Raw genomic sequence first — 17,107 nt, forward strand, 5'->3', positions numbered from 1 at the left:
ATGATATAATATAAGAGTGATTTAAACAACATATTCTTAGAATTATTTCTACACTTTTTAACAAACAAAATATAATGCAGAGACATTGACTATATTTTGTTTAACTTAGTTATACTCATCGCTCTTTTGTTTAAAAAATTATACTTATTTATCATAGAAAAATAATTAATATAATGTATGAATGTTAATGTGAGTGTTTTGTGTAAGTACAAAAAAAGATAAATAATTTATATAATTTCAATAATTAGAGGTGTTAGAATAATGTACTTTTATTAATTATTATGTTTCAAGTTTGAATTAATTATTACTCGTACCTTTGTTTTAAAAAAGTTTCGCTCACCTCTGCTAAGGTTTGTATATTTCAATATTGCCTTTTAAATAGTAAGCATAACGATAACATAAATATTAATGCAAGTTGGTATGATTTTCAGAAACAAAAGATATGTCACAAATGTAACAAAAATACAAAATTAAGACTTGGGAATTTACAGTCTAATTTTCCCAGACAATTTGTCAATTTCCACTAGGCACAGCTCAGTTAGGAACCATCATAATTTAAGTTGTAGTGTAGTTTTTGAATGTATGCAAAAGTTTATAAGGTTCTAGTGTAACTTTTAAATCTATGAGAAAAGGCATAATGAATAAGAAGTACCTTCTTATTATCATATATTCTTTATTATTTTTAATTAGGGCATTAGGTAAGCTAGAAGAGCAAGGTGATTTTTTAAGTATTATTATTTTGATTACTTTTATTGTTATAATATTTTCAATCAAATCTCTTTATTTGGAGCAGAAATTTTTGGTATATTTTTAATAGAAAATCGTATGATTAACTCTTCTTACAAAATTTAAAGTTCTACTATAATGACTTCTATGCTTGAGTTAATTTCTGTGGCTGTATATTAACTTGATTTCACTCTGCTGAGATTGACTTTGATTGTATAGCTCTTACCTCATTTAGCTACTAATAGCGCACTTTTATATCAGTGTAATATTTATCTAGGGGAAATGTAAAGAGTTATACATAGTGACAACATTATTCACTGCTCAATTATATTACTTTTTATGAAAAGTTAATAATAACTAAAAATTAATAATGGATGATAAACTAAAAGTGTATAAAACTCATATATTTTCACTATATACATTTTTTTTCTCCGTTTTATATTTGAAAAGTTGATCAATTTTTATCAGCACTCGGATTTGGCTTCATTAAGCAGTTCAAGTACTCAAGTATCACAAATTATTTTGTGATCAATCATTAATGATAAAATAATTACTTATGAATTAAGGGGTTAAAATTATGAGTTTATTAAAAAAAATATGTGTGCTTATTCAAAATGTTTAAATCTACACAGAGCTATGCAGCAATTTCTTAAGTATTGGCAAGACCCTTGTCAAAAGACAGTATGAAAGAGACTTAAATAAACATTGTGCTTGAAATGTGATAAAAAGTACCTTATCTTATTTTGCACTTTTTCACTACAGAGCAACAGCAAATAACATCTAAAATTTTATGTAAGTATTCATCTAAAAATTATTTTCAGTAATTTTGAGATAGATAAGATATAATCAAATATAGAAATAAAAAAAACTCTATTACAATAAATATAATATAATATAATATAATATATATATTCATTCATTAAACAATGTACTTTTTCGTGAACAATAACATGTGGTGTTATCTATGAAAATCTAAGGGTATATTTACGAGTTTGATTTTGGAGGGGAAGAAGTGAAAAGAAAGGTTTGAGAATCATGTTACAAGTGTATTTCATGACTCTCAAACTTTCATCTTGTTGAAATATATTGTATCATGTTAATAATAGTATGTGTGAATATGAGATATTATATTGGTTAGTTGGTTAATTAGTTTTGGTGTTAGGTTAGTTAGTTTTTCCTTCTTTTTATATAGAGCATTTAATGTAACTTTGTCAATTATCTATTCAATATTCAATGAATGATATGTTATTTTCTCATCTTTATTGTTTCATCAAAATTGTTCAATGTTCATACCATTTTAGCATGGTATCAGAGCAATAACTATTCTTTGATAGCTTCCGTTTATCCCTTCTATCAATCCAAGATTCAATATCCATCATCATTCTCATTCATGGTTTATTGTCTTTCTTGCTAAAGATAAGAGAAATTGGTGGCAATTCTAGTTTCAAGTGGTTGAGTATAAGTGCTTTCTTTGCAACGTGTCTATGCTTTAGGAGCACTGCTTATTTCTGCATTCCTTCACCAGCACTTCCCTATACTTCTGTTATATGTACCAATCTTGCTGAATCTTTCTGTAATGACATCACATGGGCAAGGACACGTGGCTGGAGATCCAGCTATTCAGGAAAACAGGAGAAGCAAGAGAGAAAGAATTCCTAACAGAAAATATTATGTGGAATTCGTTAAATAGGACCCTAGTGTAATTATGTGGGGTGTGAAATCATTGAGACAATCTCTTCCTTCTATTGAGCATGTGAGCTCTTCTTTTAGCTCCTTATATTTGCACTTCCCTTCCCTAAAGCAACTTGTATCAGTTACATAAATTAATACAAATTGTCTCTAAATTTCTTCTTCCTCTTCTTCTTTCACTGTTGTCATTTTAGTTTCATAACATTTGGTGCTTTCATTGCTTACTCATGGCTGAGAACACTCGGTTGAAAGGGTTGGAATCCGCAATCAGAGAGATTACTACTGCCTTACAACAATTCTGTGAGGAATCTGACAAACGGCACAATGATTATATGCACGAACGACACCTAGACCACACACGTTTTGATCGGGTGGAGAATCAGATGATACTTCTACATGCTTCTCATGTTCAGGCAACACCAGTCACACCGGCAGCTCGTCCCCACTACTGTTTCAGGTACGAAATGTTAAACTTGATTTTCCCATATTTGATGGTTCTGAAGTTAGAAACTAGATTTTCAAGGCTGAACAGTTCTTTGATTATTACTCCACGCCTGATAACCAACGTTTAATTATTGTTGCGGTTCATATGGAAAAAGACGTGGTCCCATGGTTTCAAATTCTCTCTCGCACTCAACCATTTCAATCCTGGGCTAGGTTCACACGTGCCTTGGAAATGGAATTTGGCCCATCAGAGTTTGAATCCCCACGTCCTGCCCTTTTTAAACTTACTCAAACTTCCACAGTTGCAGAATATTACTCTGCCTTCACTGTCTTGGCAAATAGAGTAGATGGTCTTAGCCCTGAAGCACTCCTAGACTGTTTTATCAGTGGTTTAATCCCTGATATTAAACAAGAGGTCATTGCCCAATCTCCATTGTCTCTATCAAAAGCTATTGCTCTAGGTAAACTTTTTGAAGAAAAGTACCTTTCCACCACTCCTAAACAAAATGAACCAGTAACATAGAGACCATATTTCTTTTCCAAACCCATTAGACCCTCAACCTTACCTCCCTTACTACCCACCCCGCCAATAAAAACTACAAACACTATAGCCAAATCCAACCCTATCAAACACATTACCATAGCTGAAATGCAATTGAGACGTGAAAAAGGCATGTGCTACTACTGTGATGACAAGTTCTCCCTAACACACAAATGTCCAAATAGACACTACTTGTTACTACAAATTGAGAACCCTGATGACCACCCTCAATTCATTGAAACACCTGAAACTAAAACCACCGATTCTGACCTCCTACCAGTTTCTGAACATCACTTGTCCTTTAATGCGCTAAATGGGTCTCAAGGTACTGGAACAATGCATTTTCAGGGGACTATTCAAGGCATTCAAGTCAGCATTCTCCTAGATAGTGGAAGTTCTGACAATTTCCTCAAACCACGCATTGCCCAATGTTTGAAATCGCCAATCCAGGATAATGACCAGTTCCAAGTTCTGGTGGATAATGGTAACTCCTTGACTTCACAAGGTTTTATAGCTGATCTGCCTATCACCATTCAGGGCCATCACTTGCAGTTACCAGTGTACTTACTACCCATCACAGGTGCTAATTTGGTACTGGGAGCTCCCTGGCTGAAAACACTAGGCCCACACATTGCTAATTACAATAAATTGTCCATCAAGTTTTACATCCAGGACAATTTCATTATGCTATATGGGGACAAAATGACAGGTCCTACTCAGGCTCAATTCCACCACATAAAGCGTATGCAGCATACACATACTATTCTGGCATCATATACATTACAATTTCAATACATTCTTCCCCATGAAACTACATTACCACCTGACTTACATCCAGAAATAGCCTCACTCCTTAGTAATTTTCTGGATCTGTTTGCGGAACCAAAAGGATTACCCCCTGCCCGTTTTCAAGATCATGGTATTCCCTTACTAGAGGGCAGTAATCCTGTCAAGGTACGCCTATACTGCTACCCTCATAATTAGAAGGCACAAATTGAAATTATGGTGAAAGAGATGTTGGCTCAAGGCATTATACAGCCTAACAATAGCCCGTTTTCATCTCTTGTGCTCCTTGTCAAGAAAAAATATGGTTTCTGGCGTTTTTGTACAGATTACAGGGCACTAAACGCTATTACTGTAAAGGACAGTTTCCCTATCCCAACTGTGGATGAACTACTTGACGAATTAGGTGGAGCTCAATATTTTTCCAAGTTGGACCTTCGTTCAGGATACCATCAAATTCTAGTCAAGCCAGAAGATAGACACAAAACCGCATTTCGAACACATAATGGGCTATACGAATGGTTAGTGATGCCATTTGGTTTGTCCAATGCACTTGCATCATTTTAGAGTTTGATGAATGCTGTTTTTCAAGCTCAACTTCGAAAATTAGTGTTGGTTTTTTTTTGACGATATCTTGATTTATAGCCCTTGTTGGACATCTCATGTAAACCATCTGCAGGAAGTTTTACAATTGCTGCGCTAGCACTCTCTATTTGCCAAATTGTCAAAGTGTTGTTTTGGCTTTACTACTACTGTTAATTACTTGGGCCACACCATTTCCAATCAGGGCGTTCATATGGATAACTCTAAAATTCAAGCAATTGTTGATTGGCCTGTTCCAAGCAACTTGAAACAAAATCGTGGATTCTTGGGTTTATCGGGATATTATCGGTGCTTTATCAAAAGCTATGCTACTATTGCTTCACCCCTAACTGCCTTACTGAAGAAGGATTCTTATCAGTGGGATGACTCTGCCACAACAACTTTTAATAACTTGAAAGCTGCCATTATTGTTGCTCCTATTCTCACATTACTTGATTTTTCAAAACCATTTGTACTCGAAACTGACGCATCTGGTACAGGCATAGGTGCTATCCTTAGCCAAGACAGACATCTCATTTCTTATTTTTCGAAGAAACTCAATCCTTCTATGCAGAAATAGTCAGCATATGTTCGTGAATTGTATGCCATTACTGAGGCAATGGCCAAATTCCGGCATTATATCATGGGCAATAAATTCATCATCCGCACTGACCACAAGAGCCTTCGATGTCTCACTGATCAGACCATACAAACACCAGAGCAACAAAAGTGGCTTCACAAATTCTTGGGTTTTGATTTCACGATTGAATACAAACCTGGCAGTGATAATCTTGCTGCAGATGCTCTGTCGAGATCACTTTTTATGGCTTTATCAGGTCTTGCCAACCCTCTGCTGCCAATCATTAATGTTGTTGTCAATGCTGATCCAACATTAGCTCTGCTGAAACAACAGTGTTTAAGTGGCCACTGTCCAGACCCTTCTTAACAAGTCAACGGTGACTTACTACTATGGAAAAATCGTGTGGTAGTACCTCCTCAACCTCATTTAATCCAGTCCATCCTGGAAGAATTTCACTCATCACTATTAGGAGGCCATGCTGGAATAGCAAGAACTAAAGCCTGAATTGTTGCTCAATTTACTTGGCCCTCTATGTCTAAGGACATTGCCTTATTTGTATCCAAATGCTTGGTGTGCCTACAAGCTAAAGCTTCTACAGCTGCACCGACAGGTTTACTGCAACCACTGCCCATCCCAATACAAATTTGGGAGGATGTTTCCATGGATTTTATCATCGGTCTTCCTCCTTCGAATGGGTTTTCTGTCATCATGGTCGTGGTAGACTGTCTCTCCAAATATGGTCATTTTGCACCATTAAAATCTGATTATACAAGTCAGAAAGTAGCTGAGACTTTTCTGCATCACATAGTTAAATTGCATGGGTTCCCAAAAAGCATTGTATCAGATAGGGACAAAGTTTTCACTAGTTCCTTTTGGCAACACTTATTTAAGCTCAGTGGTACTACACTATCGATGAGCTCAGCCTATCATCCTCAATCGGATGGCCAAACCGAAGCTGTCAACAAATGCCTTGAGATGTATCTGAGATGTTTTGCTGGCCAAGTTCCTTCTAAATGGTCTAAGTTGTTAGATTGGGCTGAGTTTTGGTACAACACTTCATTCCAAACCAGCATTGGAATACCACCCTTCAAAGCAGTTTACGGGCGTGACCCTCCCACCTTAATCAAGCACGATCTAGAAATCATTGAGCCCCCTTCACTCCAAGCATTGTTGACTGAGAGAGATGCCACATTACAGCTGCTCAAAGTTAATCTTCTTCGAGCACAATAGAAGATGAAACATTATGCTGACACCAAAAGAAGACAGCTCGAGTTTATAATAGGTGATATGGTTCTTGTTAAACTCCAACCCTATCGGCAACACTCTGTATCTCTGCATCAGAACCATAAATTAGGATTACGTTACTTCAGTCCTTTTCCCATCATTGAGAAAATAGGCAAGGTGGCCTACAAGGTGTTACTTCCTCCTTCAACAAACATTTATCACGTGTTTCACATTGCTAATTTGAAATTGTGTAAAGGAGACCATGCAACTCAATATATACCATTACCCTTAATTACTACTGAAGATGGTCCAGAGTTAATGCCTCTTAAAGTGTTGGGCACACGCCTATTGCTCCAGCACGGCCAACACACACCTCAACTCTTGGTTCAATGGCATCACTTACCTCATAACAAAGCCACTTGGGAAGATTTTGACAACTTTCGTGCCTTATATCCAAATTTCCACCTTGCGGACAAGGCGAATTTTAAAGGAGGGGGAAATGTAATGACATCACATGGGCAAGGACACGTGGCTGGAGATCCAGCTATTCAGGAAAACAGAAGAAGCAAGAGAGAGAGAATTCCTAACATAAAATATTTTGTGGAATTCGTTAAATAGGACCCTAGTGTAATGATGTGGGGTGTGAAATCATTGAGACAATCTCTTCCTTCTATTGAGCCTGTGAACTCTTCATTTAGCTTCTTATATTTGCACTTCCCTTCCCTAAAGCAACTTGTATCAGTTACATAAATTAATACAAATTGCCTCTAAATTTCTTCTTCCTCTTCTTCTTTCATTGTTGTCATTTTAGTTTCAAAACACTTTCAAGCATTAATCTTGCTGAATCTTTCATGCATCAATCTTGCTAATGGCCAAGTCCAGAAGAATGTGTAGATTGATTCAGTCATGGCATAAACTATAGATGATAGAATATATTGGAATCATATTCCAACGGATGAATCAAGGTTCAAGAGTGTTGCATATCTTTAATAAGTGTGGTGAGTTGAAGTACTCTGTAACTTGGCTTTGTGAAGAAAGGGGAAGTTCTATTGGTTATGGTTATTATAGAATTACTTCACCAACCCAAATCTTTGGCAGCATTCTGTTTCTCCTTCTCAACAATCTTTCTCTTAGATTCAGCCATTCTTCGGAGCAGAAAGGTTGACCTTGTCAACTTGGATAAGGTGATTGATTACAAAGCTTTAAATGATACTTTTTCATCTTTTGAAAATATTTTTGCAAGATAATCGTATATGCTTTTGGTCAACTTAAAGGCTATTATTTTGTACAACGGAAGTCATTGCATTCATATTCTACATTTTACCCCTCTCACACACAAGATTATTATAAGGTATAATTTTACATTATTGAAACAACATATTAGGATTAAGATTCTGATCCATTTTTCTCTTTTTCATCTTAATAGTTGATTCGCTTCTGTCCATGGTGGTTAAGCTCATATATAACTTCTACTATGGATGGTTAAGCATTGGATGATTAGTTTCTGTCTAAGGTGGTTAAGCAAAGATATAGCTTCTGTCATGGATGGTTAAGTGTTTGATGATATAGTTTATGTTGTGGTGTTTAATCGTTATTATTGCTTCAAATCAATTCCAAGATGAGAGTTTAAAATTTTCACTCTCCAACTTGAGAGGGGCTATCGAAATATATTATATCACGTAAATAATAGTGTATGTGAATATGGGAGATTATATTGATTAGTTGGTAAATCAGTTTTGGTGTTAGATTAGTTAGTTTTTCATTTCCTTTATATAGACGATTCAATGTAACTTTGTAAATCATCTATTCAATATTCAATGAGTGATATTCTCTTTTCTCATCTTTCTTGTTTCATCAAGATTCATGCATGGCTCTACCATTTTAACACATCTTCTCAAAAAATGAATTACAAATGTGTAAGAATGATCTTTTATACTAAAGAGAAGAAAACACATAACATAAACTATTAAAAATATAATTAATTAACTTTATTGATAATCGATTATTGTATACAAAACTCAACTTGACTAATTGAAACAACTAACTAGATAATCGATTAACCATAATGTTAATCGATTATACAAAACAGAATTACAACTATTGTAACATCCACACAAGTTGAAATGTATCATGTATTTCAAGCTTGAAATGATTGTGTTGAAAATGATATATTACTCTCGATTCCGCATTTTACATAAATGAAACATATAGGAGCAAAATGAAATGGGTAAGTGTGTTTTTTTTAATCGGCAATGAAATCGTTATTAATCAAGAGATAAATAAATTATGAAAACAAGTGGTACTCATATTCACATAATCCTTACGATTAACAAAGAGAGAGACAAGTTGAGGGATTACTCACCCATTCTACAAATGAAAAGGAGAATGACCTTTTTACATAAATGAAACATATAGCAGCAAAATGAAAATGGGTAGGTGTGTTTTTTTTAATTAGCAATGAAATTTTTATTAATCAAGAGATAAAGAAATTATAAAAACATGTGGTACTCTTATCCACATAATCCATACAATTAATAAAGAGAGACAAGTTGAGGGATTACTCACCCATTCTACAAATGAAAAGGAGAAGAAAGCAATAGCATTGAGAAGGCTCCAAGAGTGCAAGAAAATAATATTCATCACCTCATCAATATGGAACCTCTTATTCTCAAAATAACTTTGTTCTTTATGTGCCAAATATGTAAATTGTGACAAACTAGAGAGCCACCCACAATTTTTTATTTTTGTTCCCCGACCTTATAAAGTTTTCATGGATTGTAAAAAGAGACTTGATTTCATTATGAATAATAGAAGAGAAACCAAGAGTAGAGTAAAGTCTTTGCCAAACAAGATATGAAGCAGAACATGTGAAAATAAATGATTAGTAGATTCTTTCACCTCACCGCAAGGAGAACAAAGAAGGTGGTCTTGATTATTTAGTCTACCTCTATGAGCAAGATTCACTTTAGTTGGTATCTCTGCAATTTTCCACACTGTTCAAATGGGTAAGTGTGTTATTTTATTGATTTTAGAGTAATGTTATATTATTCTACTATATTCTCCTATTAATTCTTATACCCATAAGAAAGTAACACATGTAACTTATAAATCAATCATTAACAAATAGAGTTATAACATGGATTTAATATATATACACTGACAGTGTAAATGTTTTTTTACCTGTCAGTCAATCATCTACTATTGATTTATTAACCACCATTGACTCTGAAACAAAAGTAATACAAATCAATGGTGGATGATATGCTGACAGTGTAAAAAACTTTACACTATCAGTGCACAGATTTTAAACTCTTATAACATATGTGTTGGTATGTGATTTAATAGGAAAATATATTGTTTGGCTTGATTTTATGAGTTTGATTCATTCTAACCAAAGCCAAACCCAAGAAACCAAACCAACTTTCATTGGTTCTTAAAAAGAAAAGTCAAACCAAATTAATGAACCAAACTAACTCAAATGATTTGGATTGGGTTGCTTGGTATTACAGATAAAGCCACCAAATAACAAAGAGCAACACACCAACATGAGCCAAAACAGATGGGCCATGTCTAGGCCAACTATCCAGCAAATAACATACCACAATAAAGCCAAGACAACTGGTCACATACTTCAAACAAAGCAACACCAAAACAGTCTAAACCAGTCCAATATAAAAGCAGAACAAGATATAGACATACGCATCAATCTAACTAACCATTCTGGCCAACAATGCACATCTACTTCAATTATTTCTGTTTAGCCTTTTTTGCACGTGTTAAATGTAATCCTTTTAGTTTGTTAAGTTAGTTAGAATTTCTTTATGCCTTCTTTAGTTCTTTGAGGTGATTCTTGTGTGCTTTCTTGCAGCACAAGTATCACGCTTGTGTTGTATAAATATCCTTGTTAGGGATCCATAATAAATCAAGGGAAAAAGTTTATGAGGTATATTCAGTAATATGGTATCAGGAGCAATACTCTAAATACTCTAAACCCAACTCCCCTCAAAACCTCTTTTCTTCTTCACCCTTCCTTTTTTTTTTCAAGCAATCAAAACATGGCAGACTCATCCAACATTGAGAAACCAAAGGAGACTCAACTCACTCCCAACAGCAATGACATACACAACCCCTATTACCTACACCCTGGAGAAAGCCTAGGGGCTGTTCTAGTTACACCACCATTGGATGGAACAAACTATGGCACTTGGAGTATATCAATGAGGAGGGCACTAAAATCAAAGAACAAATACAAATTTGTAGATGGTACAATCATAACACCGAATGCAACAGATCCAGAGTTTGACATCTCGGAGTGTTGCAACACCATGATAGTTTCTTGGATAACAAGATCTCTATCTCCTCAAATCTCACAAAGCATAGTTTACATTGAAAGCGCCCAGGAATTTTGGAGAGACTTGAGGGAAAGATTCACAAATGGAGACTACTTTCGTCTCTCAGATATCCTACAAGACTTACACTCAATGAAGCAGGGGGATAGAAGCCTGTCAAGCTTCTTCACTGAATTGAAAACTCAGTGGGAAGAACTTGAATCACTTAGGCCAATCCCTTCCTGCATGTGCAACAACAAGTGCACATGTGGAATTCTTGATACAATCAAGGCATATCGTGACAATGAGTATGTCATATGCTTCCTTAAGGGCCTAAGTGAGAGCTTCAACAACACAAAGACACAGATACTTCTAATGGAACCACTGCCTTCCATAAACAAAGCTTTCTCATTACTTCAACAACAAGAAAGCCAATTTGCACCAGAAACTAGCAACTCTAAAGTTCTTTTCAACACAAACAATCCTAAACAGCAATCAAGATTCAGTGATCAAGGACAGACATGGAGGACAAAGGGCAACTCAAGAAGGAGTAACTACACACAAGGAAGGGGGAGGTCACCAAACAAATTCTATGGAAACAGGGGAAATGGGACCAAAATATGCACTTTCTGTGGGAGAGAAGGGCACACAGTGGAAACCTGCTATTTCAAGCATGGTTTTCCACCCAATTCCCAACAAGAAAGATCTAAACAGCACACCACCATGATCAACAACACAACAAGCAATGAATCCAAAACTCAGAATGAGTCCACTACACCAAAACAAGAAGCACCAAGGACCTTCAATTTTGGAGCAGCGGAGTATACAGAATTGACATCATTACTACACAATCTAGGAGCTGCAAAACCTGGCCACAACATAAACCAACTAAATATCACCGCACCAAACACAAATAACTCACCTACTAACAGGCAAGAAATCACAGGTAACACATCCACTTGGGTCCTTGACACTAGGGCTACTAACCATGTTAGCCCTGATCTAAAGCACTTCACTGCCTTTCACTCCATAAGGCCAATCACCATTAACTTGCCAAATGGAACAACCACTTTGGCAAGGTATTCAGGGACTGTTGTTTTCTCTAATCTTCTTGTTCTTCACAATGTCTTATATATACCTGATTTCAAGTTTAATTTGATTTCTGTTTTCAAACTAACAAAATCTTTGCATTGCAAGCTAATCTTTGATGACTCAAAATGATCAATCCAGGATATGATTACCTCGAAGATGATTGGGCATGCTGAATTAGAAAACAATCTCTATATACTTAGAAGAAAGCTTAAGAACAACATTAAAAATGGACATAATGTAAACAATGTTTCTGTTTCTCCTTCATTTGATCTATGGCACTATAGGCTAGGACATCCTTCTGCTGCAATACTAAACTCTATCTGCAATAAATATGCATATGTGAATTTTGATTCTAAACTTGTTTGTGATCACTGTCACTTGGGAAAGAAAACTAAGATGCCTTTCCCAAATAGCATAAATAGAAGTTTGCACACCTTTGACTTAGTGTATATGGACATTTGGGGTCCACTTTCTTGCAACTCTATACATGGACACAAATTTTTTCTTACTATTGTGGCTGATCATTCTAGGCACACTTGGCTTTTCCTTATGAAAGCCAAGTCAGAAGCAAGAAGCTTGATGCAAGATTTTGTCAAAATGGTTCAGACACAATTTGACAAAAGAGTTAGAGGTATAAGAACAGATAATGGAGTTGAGTTTAATGTGCCAAAGTTCTTCAGTGATAAAGGCATTACACACCAGACTTCATGTGTAGAAACACCATAGCAAAACTCTATTGTGGAAAGAAAGCATAGACACCTACTCAATACCACCAAGACCTTGCTGTGTCAATCCAACCTACCAAATATATTTTGGTCTTACACAGTTCAAAAAAGCAGTCTATCTTATAAATAGGCTGCCTAGCCCAACCCTTGGGCATAAGACCCCTTTTGAGCTATTAAATGGCAAACCTCCCAACCTTATTGAAACAAAGGTCTTTGGCTGCCAGTGTTATGCCTCAACCTTGAGTCAACATAGAACCAAACTTGACCACAGGGCAAGAAAATGTTTGTTTCTTGGCCACAAAATAGGAACAAAAGGCTTTGTCATGTTTGACCTTAAAACCAGGGAGATATTCCTATCAAGACATGTCAAATTTTATGAACATATCTTCCCATATGCCTTAGAAAAACTCGCCAATCAAGAGGAACACCACATAACCACCAACAATGACATTGACCCTTTTGAGACCCTCCTTCCACACATTAGCACACCTACTCAAGAGCCTGCAATCAACCCTGAGTTAGAACACCTACCTGAACACACTAATGTAAGTACTCAGAATATCAGCCAACCCACTAGGAAATCTAATCGCATAAGATAACCACCAAGCTATTTGGAGGACTTCCATTGCAGCCTAGCCAATTCTCAGAACATCAAAAAAGCTAGAGGAATTCTGAGAACATCTCAATGATGCAGTCTTATATGAAGACCCCATTCCTATAGAAGACTCGTAGGTAGACTGCTCTATCTCACCAACAGTAGGCCCGATATAAGTTTTGTTGTCCAGCAGCTCAACCAATTCATGGCCCAACCTACCACCTTACACCACAAAGCATTAAGTAGGGTCCTTAGATACATTAAGAGTAGTCCTGGCCAGGAACTATTCTATCCTACCAATTCAATAATCCAACTTAAAGCCTTTAGTGATTCCGATTGGGCTGCTTGTTTAGACTCTAGGAAATCTATAAGTGGTTATTGTATTTTTCTTGGTAACTCTCTTGTTTCCTGGAAATCAAAGAAGCAAAACACAGTTTCTAGATCATCCTCAGAAGCTAAATATCGTGCTTTTGCCTCAACATCTTGTGAAATTCAGTGGCTGGCCTACTTGCTTAACAACTTTCAAGTTCCTTTCATTCAGCCAGCTCTACTGTACTGTGACAACAATTCCGCAAGGCATATAGCAGCAAACTCAGTCTTCCATGAGAGGACAAAACACATAGATATTGACTGTCATGTTATTCGAGAAAGAATTCAATCACAACTCTTGCATCTTCTACCAATCTCAACCACACAACAACTAGCTGACATTCTCACTAAGGCCCTTGATCCATCTCCTTTTCACTACCTATTATCCAAGCTTGGAGTCATAAACATATATCATCCAGCTTGTGGGGGGTATTACAGATAAAGCCACCAAATAACAAAGAGCAACAACATGAGCCAAAATAGATGGGCCATGTCTAGACCAACTATCCAGCAAATAACATACCACAATAAAGCCAAGACAACTGGTCACATACTTCAAACAAAGCAACACCAAAACAGTCCAAACTAGTCCAAGATAAAAGCAGAACAAGATATAGACATATGCATCAATCTAACTCACCATTCTGGCCAACAATGCACATCTACTTCAATTATTTTTGTTTAGCCTTTTTTGCACGTGTTAAATGTAATCCTTTTAGTTTGTTAAGTTAGTTAGAATTGCTTTATGCCTTCTTTAGTTCTTTGAGGTGATTCTTGTGTGCTTTCTTGCGGCACAAGTATCACGCTTGTGTTGTATAAATATCCCTGTTAGGGATCCATAATAAATCAAGGGAAAAAGTCTATGAGGTATATTCAGTAATACTTGGTTTTCTTCATTCAGGCAAAACCACCTACGATCCGTTTAAAATACCCAAATAAATCCAATATTGAGAAACTTAAAAGTTAGAGTTTAATATTAGCAAATCCCTTGAAAAAAATCCGTCAGTTTAAATTTTGAAAATTTACTGCCTAGTGTAGAGTATGAAGCTATTGATCTCTTTATGCTCACGTAAATGGAAGATTTATTTTACACGAAAATACGAACAAATAAATTAAGACTATTAATTTTGTAAGTTATGTTGTCCCAAATCAAATTTCTAATGATATCTCAAGAGAAAGTTGAAAACGATAAATTTCTAAAGTATACTCTAAGGGATAGATAAAAAAACTAATCTTTCGGGATAGTATGAGACATATAAACATATCACTGTCAACAATATGTTATCCATACACATTAATTAATATTTTACCTTTATCAAACACATTTGGTTACTCATGTAGTGACCAATCCAGGAGAGTGCAAGCATGGTCTCGGCCCCTCTTGCAGTATGGTTTAGTTACTTTTTTAACCAAATACATCATTTTCTATATATGTATAAAATAATTTTATTCAAGGTGTGTGACTATTTCTACCTGTAAATATTATTCTCCATGGTCGAACTTGGATAACTTGTTTTGTGTGATATTTTGAGATCCAATAAAACTATACACTATTCTTCTTAATTTTAAGCATATTGTTTAATTAACCATTCATTATTTTATGTATAACTTTGTAAATGTTAATGTGTTAATTGTTGGGATATCTTCATCCATGAGTTACAACATTCCTCCATGGGCTAAGTGAAAGAAGCATATAAATGGGTTTGACACCACATATTGACCCAAAACCTTAAGACATTAGGTCTATGGGTTCATCCACTTATATGTTCTTTAACTCATTCATTTTTTCCAACGTGGGACTTCTTCATTCACACTTGGAATACCCAACATCTCCCCCTCAAGTGTGAATTTTCATTCGAGTATTGGATAACACTAGAGCTTAGCTCTCTATCTACTTGTACCGTTGTTGACTTATCCTTTCATCATCGGAACATGCTGCCTTGACCTCTCGTCAATAAGACTTTCGATACAAGGATCCCACATGAATCTACTGACCACTTGTCGCTTCAATACTCCATTGAGTCGTTGAACCATCGGCTCTGATACCACATGTTGGGAGATCTTCATCCATGGGTTTTAAACATTCCTCCATGGGCTAAGTGAAAGAAGAATATAAGTGGGTTTGACACCACATCTTGACTCAAAACCTTAAGGCATTAGGTCTATGGGTCCATCAGCTCTCTATCTACTTGTACCGTCGTTGGCTTATCATTTCATCAATGGAACACGCCGCCTTGACCTCTCGTCAGGAAGACTTTCGACAGAAGGATCTCTCATGGATCTATCGACCACTTGTCGCTTCAATACTCCGTTGAGTCGTCGAACCATCAGCTCTGATACCATGGGATACAATCTTTCTCCATGGGTTAAGTGAAATAAGCATATAAATGAGGAAGTCTTTGTAAGAAAAAATCAAATATTGTAATCATACTTTCTATAGTAGAGATATTTTCTTCTGGACTAGGTCTCGTGTTGTTTTCTTCTCACATTGATGAGTTTTTCCACATTAAAATTTTTGGTATTATTCTTCTACTTTTCTCTATTTCTTTATCCACTTGCCGCTTCTGCAAGTGATCATTTTGTATCACACAGATGAGAGAAATTGGTTTTGAATTTCCCAACATTGATTAATATTAGAATTTTGTTAGATATTATAAGTTAAGAATGCCTTAGATGATTTGATCTAATCTGTTTACCGTTGGACCAAATTACATTGCTTGGATCAAGATTGTTCGTTATCCACTGTAATGAGAAAAGTGGAATTAATGACTGTTAATGAGATTTAATTACAGCATGCTTCAAACCACTCAATTCTGTTTTTTTTTTTCATAAATCCTTTTGAAGAAGAAAAAAATCAATCAATAGAATTAAAGAAAATAAGGATAACTAATAACATTTTGATTTAGTACTGTAAGACCCTACTGGATCTCCAAAGTTGAGGTTCAATTCTTAGGAGTGATTGGGAGGGACAGTCATGAACCTAAAAGAAATTCATTTCTTACTAAAATAGATGAAGAGATATCATTAGTAGTACAAAAAATATCAATCATAATAACACAATTACTTATTTCATTTTACTAACTCTAGTACATTATTCAAATTTGTTATTAAAATACCCTTTTTTAATTATTTTGGTGGTTAATAAACTACTACTAACTTGGAAAGAGAATGAGTGATGAATAATTATGGGCAATACTTTTCTAAAAACAAATCTGATTCAGTATCCAAAATAATTATAAGAATGAATATGAGTTTTATATATTGTTATTGCGTTATCCATTATTTATATTTGATAATTATTGATTAAAATTCCAAATAAATAGTGTATAATGTAATAATTGTGTATAAATTTTTATGCTAAATATAAATATATATTACCCTCATTATCAAAATGATTTCACTACTTAATTAATTATTGTGAAACAACAT

At 35.3% G+C, this 17,107-nt stretch overlaps 1 protein-coding gene across 1 annotated transcript; it reads left to right on the forward strand.

Moving 5' to 3' along the window:
• Positions 1-10,624: 10,624 nt before the first annotated feature.
• On the forward strand, positions 10,625-12,118 carry LOC109340973. Its single transcript, XM_019578752.1, has one exon. It carries the CDS (start codon positions 10,625-10,627, stop codon positions 12,116-12,118), a length of 1,494 nt encoding a protein of 497 aa, XP_019434297.1.
• Positions 12,119-17,107: the final 4,989 nt, after the last annotated feature.

This window comes from Lupinus angustifolius, unplaced genomic scaffold, assembly GCF_001865875.1.
Source record: "Lupinus angustifolius cultivar Tanjil unplaced genomic scaffold, LupAngTanjil_v1.0 Scaffold_311_12, whole genome shotgun sequence".
Classification (NCBI taxonomy): domain Eukaryota; kingdom Viridiplantae; phylum Streptophyta; class Magnoliopsida; order Fabales; family Fabaceae; genus Lupinus; species Lupinus angustifolius.